General features: G+C 43.3%; 2 protein-coding genes across 2 annotated transcripts in view; both read right to left on the reverse strand.

Annotated features, from left to right (window-relative positions):
- The window catches only part of metap2a (methionyl aminopeptidase 2a), a 22,595-nt gene extending 20,840 nt beyond the window's left edge, over positions 1 to 1,755 (reverse strand). Inside the window, exon 1 of the mRNA XM_056455479.1 lies at positions 1,583 to 1,755. Within this exon, the coding sequence (XP_056311454.1) occupies positions 1,583 to 1,709 (127 nt within the window). The 5' untranslated portion in view covers positions 1,710 to 1,755. The remainder of the gene's footprint in view (positions 1 to 1,582) is intronic.
- A 3,151-nt stretch (positions 1,756 to 4,906) lies between these two features.
- Positions 4,907 to 13,270, reverse strand: part of vezt (vezatin, adherens junctions transmembrane protein) — a 47,310-nt gene continuing 38,946 nt past the window's right edge. Inside the window, exon 12 of the mRNA XM_056455511.1 lies at positions 4,907 to 5,695. Coding sequence (XP_056311486.1) covers positions 5,181 to 5,695 — 515 coding nt within the window. The 3' untranslated portion in view covers positions 4,907 to 5,180. The remainder of the gene's footprint in view (positions 5,696 to 13,270) is intronic.

Raw genomic sequence — 13,270 nt, forward strand, 5'->3', positions numbered from 1 at the left:
TCTTGTCAGCTTAGTCCCTTTATTAATCTAGGGTCACCACAGCGGAATGAACCGCCAACTTTTCCAGCACATGTTTTACGCAGCGGATGCCCTTCCTGCTGCAACCCATTACTGGAAAAGCCTTCATTTGCTCATTTGTTCAAAAATTTGAGTCTCTCTCATTGAACAAAAAAAGAAGATATTTTGAAGAATGTTGGAAACTTCATTTGACTTCCATAGTAGTTTTATTGCTATGGAAGTCTATTGCTATCAGTTTCCGACAATTTTACTTTTGAGTGAACTAACAATTAGCATTTTTTTTCCTGTTATGAAAGTCAATGGCTATCAGTTTCCCACATTTTCATTTTTGAGTAAACTTTTAATTAAATTCAATAGCAATATGAAACAACAAGATTGATTTAAACTCATTATTTATGGCTAGCAGCCTAACTAAATGGCATTTCTGGCCATGTTAGGATCAAACATTAGCCAACTGCCAACCTAAATATAATTTTTTTGGGATGTACTAAGCAAAGAAATATGATTAATTGTGTATTAGGATTACTTTTGGGGGTTGATCTTGAAATGCTCCAAACTTTGTTGACCACCAATAACATTTTATATTTAGATTAATTATAAAATACAAAGACAAAGAAACATGTAATACTGAAATTATTTATAAATAAACAAATATTTTTAAAATATAACATTAATTTATATTAATATAGTTTACAGTATTCTAAAAAATACTGATATTATGATTCCAGAATTGGAGTGTCTAGATAGCAGTTTGTTATTCCACAAATATAAGAACATTTAAAAATAAAACATTACATAAAATTATAAATGCATAATACAGTTAGAAGTGCAAGATGTAAATATAAAACTATATTTTAAGTAATTTCAGTATCTCCAAACAACCTAAATGAAATATAGAAGAATGTAGAAATAAAAAATAAGCATATACAAGAAATGATATCATATTAATTAATATATAATAAACAAAACACTGTAAAACTTTAACATATACTTATGTTTTCCTAAATATTAACATAAAACGGCATTTAAAAGTTTACAAAACTTCTTTAGGTTCTCAGAACTGTACAATCTTTATGAAAGAAGCTAAAATAATATTAATATATCTTTACCCTCTGATATTCACAATTTATTGTATTGTATTTTTAAATCATCTCTTAAAACTTACTTTTTTAGGGTGGCTTTTATTTGATTTTGACTTTTATATGATTTTTAGATATATTATTACTATTTTATGTGTTTTTAAATTATTTTTATTATTACTTTATTTTGCATTTATCCTTGTGCCTTTTACTGCTGCACATTTTATGTCTGTAAAGTGCCTTGTTATAAAAATTGTTTTATAAATATTTTCCAGTGTCCAAATAAATCACTACTGTTTAAAAAAACTTGCCTTCAGATATTTTACTGCCTGAGTTGCACACACACACACACGTTTCAAAGAGATACAGCTCTGTCTCGAGTTAATCTGAGTTCACAGCTGACTATTTAAAGCACAGCTGATTTACAAATATATACATTTAAACATCAGGGGCCTCAACACTTCACTACAGAACGAGAAGCTCACCGGAAACAGCTGACTTGTTTTTCTTCTTCTTCCTCTTCTTCTTCTTGGCGGGGTCTTCGGCTTCTCGTTCCCCGTTAACGATCAGCGTGTCCATTACCGGCGGCACCGGCAGCCCGTTCGCCTCCATGACTGCGGACTCGAGTGGACAGAGACCGATGCATTGTGGGAGGTGCAGAGAAAAGCTGCCGAATCAGCTGGTCGCATGACGCTGAATGCGAAATTATACAGTCCTACTATGGCGAAGAATCAGCTCATGAGTATTACCTAAAAAACGCTGGCGCTGAGACTCCAGAAATGTGATTCTATTAATATTTATAAGCATGCCTTCGCTGACGGAGTCGTTCATTGGCCAGTTGACGAGCGTGTCGTGCTGCTTAGCCTATCAGTTAGGTCCATTGTGCTAACGTCATTGTATATAGTTAATATTCATAATTCACGCCTGTTCCACTATTGTGGGGTATGTTAAAGTGACGAGCGGAATATTAATGAAGGAAATCCATTCATAGAAACTGCTTTACAGTGCAGGTTTATTTTTTAACTTGCAAAGTATTAATTCCATATTCATATATGCTGATGTTGCTGTAATGTGTAGGCAAGGTATTTAGCAATTAGTTTGCGTCTTGTTTTACAGTAAAATAATAATAGAATGAATAATACAGATAACAAATACTATGTTACCAATAAAAGACTATAAAATAAGTGACTACTTATTTATTGAATTTTAATACATTTTAAAATAAACTAACAGTGAATGAATAAATATCATTATATAAATAGTATGTATAATGTATAGGACATAAAACGTAGTGTTTTTTGTATTAAACAATGAAATACACAGATGCATATATCAATAATTATAATAGTAGCTCTGTGATTTGAAATGTTTATGATAATATGAATATTATAATATGCATATAAGATTATTATATTTCATAATTTTAACAGTAATTCATATATAATGCAGTAATGATAAAGTAAATTATTTAAAAATATTTCATAATTGTCATTATGTTTTTCATAATTAAACATTTTTTGTAATAGAAAAATTTGTGGGGGAAATTTGGTAATTATATATATATATATATATATATATATATATATATATATATATATATATATATATATATATATATATATATATATATAATGACACACACACACACACACACACACACACACACACACACAGAGAGTCAGAGCTATTAGCCCCCCTTCGAATTTTATTTCTTTTTAAAATACTTCCTAAAAAATGATGTTTAACAGAGCAAGGACATTTTCAAAGTATGTCTGATAATATTTTTTCTTCTGGAGAAAGTCTTTGTTTTATTTCGGCTAGAATAAAAAGTTTTACAATTTTTTAAAAACAATTAAGGACAAAATTATTAGCCCCTTCAAGCGATATATATTTTTCGATAGTCTACAGAACAAACTATCCTTACACAATGACTTGCCTAATTACCCTAACCTGCCTAGTTAACCTAATTATCCTAGTTACGCCTTTAAATGTCACTTTAAGCTGTACAGAAGTGTTTTAAAAAATATCTAGTGAAATATTATTTACTGTCATCATGGCAAAGATAAAATAAATTAGTTATAAATTAGCTAAGATATAGAAATGAGTTATTAAAACTATTATGTATAGAAATATGTTGAAAAAAAATCTGCTCTGTGTTAAACAGAAATTGGGGGAAAAATAAACGGCGCAGCTAATAATTCTGACTTCAACTGTATATATAAATTTTTATCATTATTCATTTAGTTTTTATTACATTGTCCAGTAGATGGCAGTAACTTTGCTCTAATTGCATGTGTTTCTGTGCTCACAAGTCATTTTAGTGTGAAGCCACTAAAGACAAACACACATATATGTACATATACTTTATTTCACAGATGAAATGCAAGATTGACACTTTTGGAGTGAGGGAAAAAAAATCAACCCTTTAAAAAAAAGGCAAAACTGGTGCTGAGTGAAGACAAACACACATAGACAGTCTCTGCCAGGCCAAGACAAGTGTTTGAAATCATGCATATATGCATGGGGGAAACTCAGGAATATTGGACCAAAGAAAACCATCATATAATTTACATACAAACATTATTATATCTAAGATTTTCCTCTCTTTTTTAGCAACATTTGTCATTGACATTCTAGGTCTCATAACATTTAACTGTAAAGTGCAACAGTCTTTACAAGGGGAACGTGTTTAAGGCAAGTTCAAGTTCGCTTTGTATTTTTTTTCCACAGTGTTAATAGTGGGTTTGAGTTTAAAAATAGTTTTATGTGAAAGGCTATGTCAACCTTGAGCAATATTTGATACAAAAAAAGTTATCATAATAAGTACCTGACAAAAATTAGGTTTATATATTTATATTTTTACTGTAATTAACAAGATTTTTAATGGATAAGTATATTTTAAATGTTTGTCATTTTCTTTGAAAGAATAATAACCTTGTGATGGTCACCATGGTGAAACTCCAGCTGCGTAAGAACAGTTGTGTGTGTCAAAGTTTGATGAAGCAGAAATGAAATGAGGGCATCTATTTATTTCACTAAAGAACGACCTCACAAAAACAAACGTTCAGAAAGGAGACTTCGCTGCTGGAGAGATGCAGTCTTTTTTGAGGACATCATGCCAGTTGCAATCCACTGGGACAACATTGTTATAAAACAATATGAATACAAATTTGCATAATGGAAATTTGCCTATTTCTTTGGAACTATGAAGATTTATTTTGATTGTGTGTATTGTTTACTTGAATTTATTTAACAAAATTGTTATTACTGTAACGTGTGGTAGGGAGGTGGGGGGTGGGATCTCATTGTCATTCCTACAATGGGAAAAAATCTATAAAAATATTAGTGGTGTAATCAGGGCCAAAATGTTCATTAGAAAAAACACAAAAATAAAATAGTGAAACAACTAAAGGGGGAAAAATACTGCAATTTAGAAGATATCAATTCATCAGTGGTATAACCGTCATTTCTGCAATGCAAAAATAAAACCTACAGAAAAAACATACAATTGCTTTAAAGGTTAAAAAAGAAATCTAATTCTGATTACCAAAAATGCTAAATAATAAAATATATTCTCATTACAGCAATGTAAAAACACAAGCTTTAGTTCAAATTTAAAATATACACAGTATATTTTAAAAATTTCTAGAAAAATAAAAAAATAAGATGAATAACTAACGAAAAACTAAATAAAATAGGCTTAATTTTCTTTATGCAAATTTATATATATATATATATATATATATATATATATATAATATATATATATATATATATATATATATATATATATATATATATATATACCTGACAGGTACTTTTGAGTTAGTGTCAGGCACTTTTGAGTATTTTTATGTTAGAATACATCTAGTTGTTGCTCTGTATTTTTGTATACCAGCATGTGTCAGTCTGTACCTGAGGGCAGCCATGAGGAGCAGAACTTTAACAAACTTCCCCAAACACACAAATAAACACACTTGAAAACAACAAAACACACACCAGCTACATCCAATGATGTCTGTGACCTGAAATCAAACTCATTAAATACCAAACCGAATAGATGAGAATAAATAACCTGCCTTTTCAGTCGTCCTCACTTTCTCTGGTCTGCTGTGATGTCACTTCCTCTTCCTCGTCCGAGTCCTCATATGTGCATTCCTGCATGTTTGTGAACGTATGTGAACGTGCCGCTACCTGAGCAGCCAAAGCAGAGCTAAAACTGATCGCTTCTGTGCCGTGCAGTTCAGTCAACCTGTCCATCACTGATACTGTAGGCACTCGGGCTGAAAGCGGATGTATCCCGTCATGCCCGGCGTCTATGAGCCCATCCGACTGGAAGAGCTGTGTTTCCTGTGGAGCTTCTTCAGCGGCATCTTTAGCTGCTGCAGACAAGTCTGAATCTCCGCAGGTGAATTCAGTCACTGGTTGGTTTTCTTCCTCTTGTGCGTTCAGAATTTCAGTTTGTGAGGTGTTTTTATTTTGTTCGTCAAGTGGGGAGACGTGGTTGATTGTGGCGGTCGTCGAGTCCAATGAAATTTCGGGATCTAAAGAGTTTGTGTCGTTTTCTGAAGAGTCCTTGGCAAATGGAGCAAGAGCAGCTAAAGAAGAAATCAAAAAGTACAAATAAATAAATAAAGAGTGGAGTAAAACTCAACACTAGTATTTTGCTAAATAATTATGTACTACTTTTATTATGGCAAGGACAAAAGAAATTACATATTATAAATTAGTTATTAAAATTAATATCTTGTCTCACACTCGTGAGACACCTGCCTGTGTTTCAGATCATCAAACTGAAGCAACTTGGGTTCTGCAGCAGGACAATGATCCACAGCACACCAGCAATAATTTTCTAATTGGCTTAAGAAAACAAAATGACTTTGGAGTGGCATAGTCAAAGTCCTGACCTGAATCCAATTGAGATGTTTTGGCATGACCTTAAAAAGTTGGTTCATGCTTAAAAACCCTCCAATGTGGCTGAATTACTACAATTCTGCAAAGATTCCTCCACAAAGCTGTAACAGACTCAATGGAAGTTATGTTGAAAAGTGAAAAGTTTGAAAATGAAAATGAAAAGTTTGATTGCAATTGTTGCTTCTAAAGGTGGCCCAACCTGTTATTAGGTTTAGACTTCTTCACACAGGGCTATATAGTTTTGTATTTTGTTTTCCGTTAACAATAAAAAACCTTTGTTTCAAAACTACATGATGTGTTCACTTGTGTTATCTTTGACTAATATTTAGATTTGTCTGATGATCTGAAACATTAAAGTGTGACAAACATGCAAAAAAATTATATAAATAAGAAATAAAACAAGAAATCAGTAAGAGGCAAAAACTTGTTCACACCATTGTGTGTATATGCAAAAACAAAATTTTTGGATCTAAAGAATTTGTGTCGGTTTCTGAAGGGTCCTTGGCAAATGGAGCCAGAGCAGCTAAAGAAAAAAATCTAAAAGTACAAATAAATAAATAAATAAAGAATGGAGTAAAACTACAATGTTACAAAAAAAAAACAAGTGTTTTTATTTTTCAAGGTACAAGTGGTTTAACAAGCTCAATACTAGTATTTTGCTAAATAATTTTGTACTACTGTTATTATATCAAGAATAAAAGTTACTTATTATAAATTAGTTATTAAAACTAATATCTTGTCTCTCGCACTCACTCGCTTACTAAAGTCACCCTCCGTTCCCCGAGGGGGCGAACGGAAATGCTATGTGGAAACTTCCACTATGGGGATTTCGTCAGAAACCAATCATCTGAAAGAGTTTAAAAACGGGCCAATGAAATGCCAATGAGTTGGCAGCGTCAGCGTGCACAGCTGGTGTCAATGACAATCAGTCATGCTGTAAAGACGCAGCCAGTGCCATGCTCGACATCCTTTTCTAGCTGAAGAGACTTTCACGCTCAACAGCTAAGGGACAATCGTTGTGGCGAAGGAACATAGCATTTCCATTCCCCCCCTCGGGGAACGAAGGGTTACTTTGGTAACCGTAGCATTCCCCTTCGGATGGGGAACTCCAATGCTATGTGGAAACTTCCACTATGGGGAAATCTATGGAAAACGCCACAACGAAAGAACCTTACTGCATCCCTGGCGAAGGGTGTGCCTCGCAGTAGAGCGAGCGCACCTACAACGCCCCGAGACACAGTCTTCCAACATGTCCCCTGGCCCTCACTTACCTGTTCCAGAACAGTTATACTTTTCGGGGAGTCGCAATAACCCAGTAAAATAGGTTTTGATACGACAGTACGTTGGGAAAGCGTTCAGTCCCGATAGGGAGGACGCTGCGGAGCTCACTTGTTACCCAGAGGGGAGACCTGGTGACAACCTATGGACTAGCCCAGAGATGGGGAGTCCTTGCATAAGGATGGTTAGCGGGGAGGGAAGACACGAGCCTGCCCTAGAAGGGGGGACTATACCGTGGCTGAGTGAACGAATGGGATCGCCAGCGGGGATCACGCATAGCAGGCACCATTACCCAGAACGTGGGCTGACCAGCGGGCATGCCAACAACGTAACGGGCCAACACCTGACTCCTCCGCTGAGTCAGGTGCTGGGGGCCTCTGAGGAACTCTGCAGGGTTCGCCAAAAAATGGGGAACTAACTGACAAAGCTGAAAAAGCGCACCTATCTCCGGGTTAGGGAGAGTGGCGCGGCAAGCGTATTTCGACACCTTAACCGAATCGTTTCCTCAATCACCAAGGGTTACCTTATACCCTTGAGGAAACCGGCTCCACTCGCAGATGTAACCTTGCAAATGTATTGGGTGTCACCCAACCCGTAGCTCTACAATGTCTGTCAGAGAGGCGCCGCGTGCTAACGCCCAGGAGGATGCGATGCTCCGTGTGGAGTGCACTCTCACCCCCGGGGGACACGGCTCACCCTGGCTCAAAAGCGAGGGAGATGGCATCCACTATCCAGTGGGCCAACCTCCGTTTAGATACGGCACTTCCCATCTGCCGACCACTGTAACGGACAAAGAGCTGGTCAGAGGATCTAAGGCTCTGAGTGTGGTCCACATATATTTGCAAAGCGCGAACAGGACACAACAATGAAAGGGCTGGGTCTGCCTCCTCCGCGGGCAGCGCTTGCAGGCTCACTACCTGATCCTTAAACGGCGTGGTAGGAACCTTGGGCACATAGCCGGGCCGGGGTCTCAGGACAACGTGAGAGTAGGCCGGCCCAAATTCTAGGCACGAGTCACTGACCGAAAATGCCTCCAGGTACCCAACCCTCTTAACCGATGCCAATGCGACCAGCAGAGCTGTCTTCAAGGACAGAAATCTCAAAGATACTGAGTCGAGTGGTTCGAAGGGATCCCCACGTAGGCTCGTAGCACTACCGCGAGATCTCAAGAGGGCATGAGAGGGGGGCGGAGTGGAAACATCCGCCTCGCACCTCTGAGGAACCGGATGATGAGGTTATGCCTCCCCACGGTGCCGCCATCCACGCATCATGATGAGCGGAGATGGTGGCCACGTAAACCCTCAGTGTGGAGCACGACAGCCTTCGCTCCAACTGTCCTGAAGGAAAGAAAGCACAACACTGATCTAGCAAGATCGGGGGTCTTCTCGGTGAGAAGTGCACCACTCAGTGAATAGACTCCACTCCAGGGCGTAGGCATGCCTCGTAGAGGGTGCACTAGCCTGAGTGATGGTATTAACCACCGCCAACGGTAGGTTACCTAAGTCTTCCTCGTCGCGTCTTATGGACCACACGTGGAGGTTCCACAGAACTAAGCGAGGGTGCCAGATGGTGCCCTGTCCCTGAAAGAGTAGGTCCTCTCTCAAAGGGACTCGCCAGGGGGGGCATCGCGAGGAGGGAGAGTTCTGATATCCAGGTCCGGTTGGGCCAGGGGGCGCAACTAGCAAGACCTGCCCCTCGTCCTCCCTGACCTTGCACAGAAACTGCGCGAGTAGGCTCACTGGGGGAAGTGCATACTTACGCATGCCCCGAGACTCGGGATGGAGTCGCCATTCTCCCGGGGAAGGAGCTGCCGTGAGAGCCTGTTGGCCGCACGGTTGAGCCCATCCGGGGTGTGAATAGCAAGCAGCGACTTCAGCCGCAAATGACTCCAGAGGAGCAGACGGCGAGCGAGCTGAGACATGCAGCGGGAGCGTATACCCCCCATCCGGATGGAATACGCTACCGCGGCCGTGATGTCCATCCTGACCAGCACGTGTTGCCCCCTCAGCACTGGTAAAAAGCGGCGCAGAGCGAGAAACACTGCCAACAGCTCTAGGCAGTTGATATGCTAATGCAGCTGGGTTCCCCTCCACAGGTCCGCAGCAGCATGCCCGCTACACACGGCCCCCCCACCCCATACTGGATGCATCTGCCGAAACGACAGCCTGCCTGGACGCCTGACCTAGGGGCACACTGGCCCGTAGGAAGGAGGGGTCCTTTCCAGGGGGTGAGGGTGCGGCAACAGCGCAGTGACAGTCACTCGGTGTGTACCCGCGTGCCATGCGCGTCTAGGGACCCGATCGTGAAGCCAATGCTGTGGTGGTCTCATATGGAGCAATCTAAGCGGCGTGGCCGTGGCTGCGGATGCCATATGCCCCAGGAGCCTCTGAAATAATTTCAGGGGGACCACTTTTTTCCTGTCGAACTCTCTCAGACAGTTCAGCCTTACCTCGGCGCGCTCTCGTGAGAGGCGCGGCTCTATAGTGATCGAGTCCAGCTCTAACCCGAGAAAGGAGATGCTCTGCACGGGGGCGAGCTTGCTCTTTTCTCGGTTGACCTGAAACCCCAATGGGCGGAGGTGCAGGAGTACCTTGTCTCTGTGCATAATCAATTGCTCCCGAGAGTGGGCAAAAAATCAGCCAGTCATCAAGATAATTGAGCGTGCGGATGCCGGCGAGCCGAAGAGGCGCGAGGGCACCCTCCGCGAGCTTGGTGAAAACTCGCGGAGACAGAGAGAGCCCGAAGGGGAGGACCTTGTATTGCCATGCTCGACCTTCGAACGCAAACCGCAGAAACTGCCGGTGGCGTGGAAGTGTGGAGATATGAAAATACGCATCCTTCAGATCTATTGCTGCAAACCAATCCTGAGGACGAACGCATCGCGTGATGCGCATCTGTGTAAGCATTCCGAAGCGCAGCCTTGTGAAGGCAGCGGTTCAAAATGTGCAGATATAGGATTGGCCATAGCCCACCGCTCTTTTTGGGCACAATGAAGTACAGGCTGTAAAACCCGCCCTCCATCTCAGCTGGAGGGCCGGCTCGATTGCATCCTTCGCCAGGAGGACAGCAATCTCGTCTCGCAAGACAGGGGCGGACGCAGGACTGACCCTGGTGAACTGAATTGCATAGCCGAGTCTGGTCGTATAGATGAGCCATTGCGATGGCCTGGCCCGTGCTAACCAGGCAGGCAGAGCCCCCGCAAATGGTCCCACCCGCACGATCGCTGACGTGCCAGCGGCGGGGCAGCGTGGAGTGAGTGGGCTCATCCGGGGAGCGCTGGGGTCCCACAGGAGAGCAGGAGAGGAGATGTTCTCGTCTCACACTCAAACTCCAGAAGAGGGGCTGGGAGTGGAGAGAAAGGAGACCGTTCTCTCGCGCTCCGTGAGCCATTGGCGAAATGCACCGATCCTGCGAGCTGGAAGGCATAGCGTCCCAGACTGGCAGTGTTCGGGCTGTCACATCCGGAGGAGGGGAAAAATGCTCTTTCACTGAGGATTTGATGGTGTTTTTTTTTTTTACGCTGTTAAATAAGTGCCCCGCCCTCCAGCCGGGAAAGAGCAAATTCCCTCCTCCCCAGATGGCCCGCCTCAGGGACGCTTCGCGGTCCGTTTTATCGAACTTAGCGGTGCCCTGGGCGGGGGATGCTGGTTGCCTGCGCGATGCTCAGCGCAGCCGCGTGGCCGGAGGCGCAGGCGGGTGCGGCGAAGCAAAGCTGCAGGCGGGCGTCCTCGGCGAAAAAGCAGTGGATGTGGACGGCTCGGCGGGGGGGAGCGGTCATACAATCCTGCCGATAGAGACCTCACCCATCGCCTCCGACTGCTCTATCACCGGCGTGAATTCCTGGGCGAATTCACCGCCAGTGTCGCTGAACAGGCCAGCCTGGGATATGGGTGAGTTAAGAAAGCGAACTTTGTCAACGTCACGCACATCACCAGGTTTAGCCTGAGGTGGCATTCCTGGATCACGGATGTGATCATTGTCCTTCCCAGGGCACACACAGCCGACTTTTTTTGTAAGAGCATAGTCGGTTGCGGTGCGGAGCGCATGCTCAGTCCTGGGTCGGAACCATCCTCGCGCAGCCGGGCCAGCGCCTGCGCTTGGTAGCGCTGGTAGGTGGCCATAGCGTGCATGGTGAAGGGGAAGGCGCACGCAGCACACTGCGTGAGCCTACTGTGCCCATCCAGGAAGAAGGGGATGGGGAGGCTTAGAAGGTCTCGCCTTCATCCTCCACATCCCACCCCTCTAATCGGTCCGGCCGCGGGGCTGGGGGATAAACCATCTCCAGAGCCACGGCCGAAGCAGCCTGGGGAAGCACAGCCGCAAAGTCTGCTTCTGGATTCGACGCCGCGCTCATAGTCCCGGAGGGAGCGAGCGGGTTCGAATCCTCGTCAGACCTTGACAGCCCAACCCCCAAGGATGTTGAGGATGGAAGTGCATGCAGATCGGGCAGAAAAAAAGTGCCCTCAGGACTGCGTGAGTTTACTGTGCACTTCCGGGAAGAAGGGGACGGGAGGCTTTGAAGGTCTTTCCTCTTTATATCCTCCACATCACACCCATCTAGTCGGTCCGGCCGCGGGGCTGGGGGATAAACCATCACCAGACCCACGGCCGAAGCAGCCCGAGAAAGCACGGCCATCATGTCTGCTTTTTAGATGCCAACGCTGCGCTCTCCACCCTGGAGGGAGGGAGCGAGCGGGCTCGCATCCTCATCAGACAATGACAGCCCGTCCTCCGATGCAGCGATGGACATCTGACCCCCGGTGTCATCAGGTGAGAGAGCGACCATCCAAGGACAGAGCGCTTCTCTTCACCTGAAGCTTGGATAGAGCGCGTGGAGGAGCGAGAGATTTACTCCCACTGAAACCCTCAGATCTGCCCGAGTGCCAACCGCAGTGCGGGGGACAACTGGGGTGGGTGGCTCTTTTGCAAGAGCGAGCCGCGATCTTAACTGCGCAACAGACATGACATCAGTGATGGCATGCACTGCCCGCGAGCACCGCATTAACATGCTGGACCCCCAGACATGAAACGCTGTGCTCGTGCCCATCATCCGGGGATAGGAAACCACCGCATCCAGAAACGCACGGTCGGAGTGACGTCTTGAAAAAGACGCGCTGCACGTCCGTGTTGCTCTTTAGGAAAGCTTTTTTCCTATATACAAAACCGCTCTTGGAGGACCGGACCCAAAGAACGCCAGGCAAGGGAGAAATACCCAGCTTGACCATCTGCCACTGCGTATACGCGCTCTGGACCGGGAGAAGCTGCTTCTCGATCTCTCTCTGTAGACACAGGTTGGAGATACCCTCAAAGACTCTCTCAGAAGCTTCGTGAAAGGCTCTGAAAGCGAAAGGATGTCGAGCATGGCACTGGCTGCGTCTTTATAGCATGACTGATTGTCATTGACGCCAGCTGTGCACGCTGACGCTGCCAACTCATTGGCATTTCATTGGCCCGTTTTTATACTCTTTCAGATGATTGGTTTCTGACGAAATCCCCATAGTGGAAGTTTCCACATAGCATTAGAGTTCCCCATCCGAAGGGGAACTTGGGTTCTGCAGCAGGACAATGATCCACAGCACACCAGCAATCCACTTCTGATTGGCTTAAGAAAACAAAATGAAGACTTTGGAGTGGCCTAGTCAAAGTCCTGACCTAAATTCAATTGAGATGTTTTGGCATGACCTTAAAAAAGTTGGTTCATGCTCAAATACCCTTCAATGTGGCTGAATTACAACAATTCCGCAAAGATGAGTGGGTCAAAATTCCTCCACAGAGCTGTAACAGACTTATTGTAGGCTTGATTGCAATTGTTGCTGCTAAAAGTGGCCCAACTTGTTATTAAGTTTTTAACAATAAAAACCTTTGTTTCAAAACCGCATGATGTGTTTACTTGTTATCTTTGACTAATATTTAAATTTGTTTGATGATCTGAAACATTAACGTGTAAATAAGAGTGTAAAATTAAAGTGTGCATAAGGAAT

This window comes from Danio aesculapii, chromosome 4 (assembly GCF_903798145.1).
Source record: "Danio aesculapii chromosome 4, fDanAes4.1, whole genome shotgun sequence".
Lineage (NCBI taxonomy): Eukaryota > Metazoa > Chordata > Actinopteri > Cypriniformes > Danionidae > Danio > Danio aesculapii.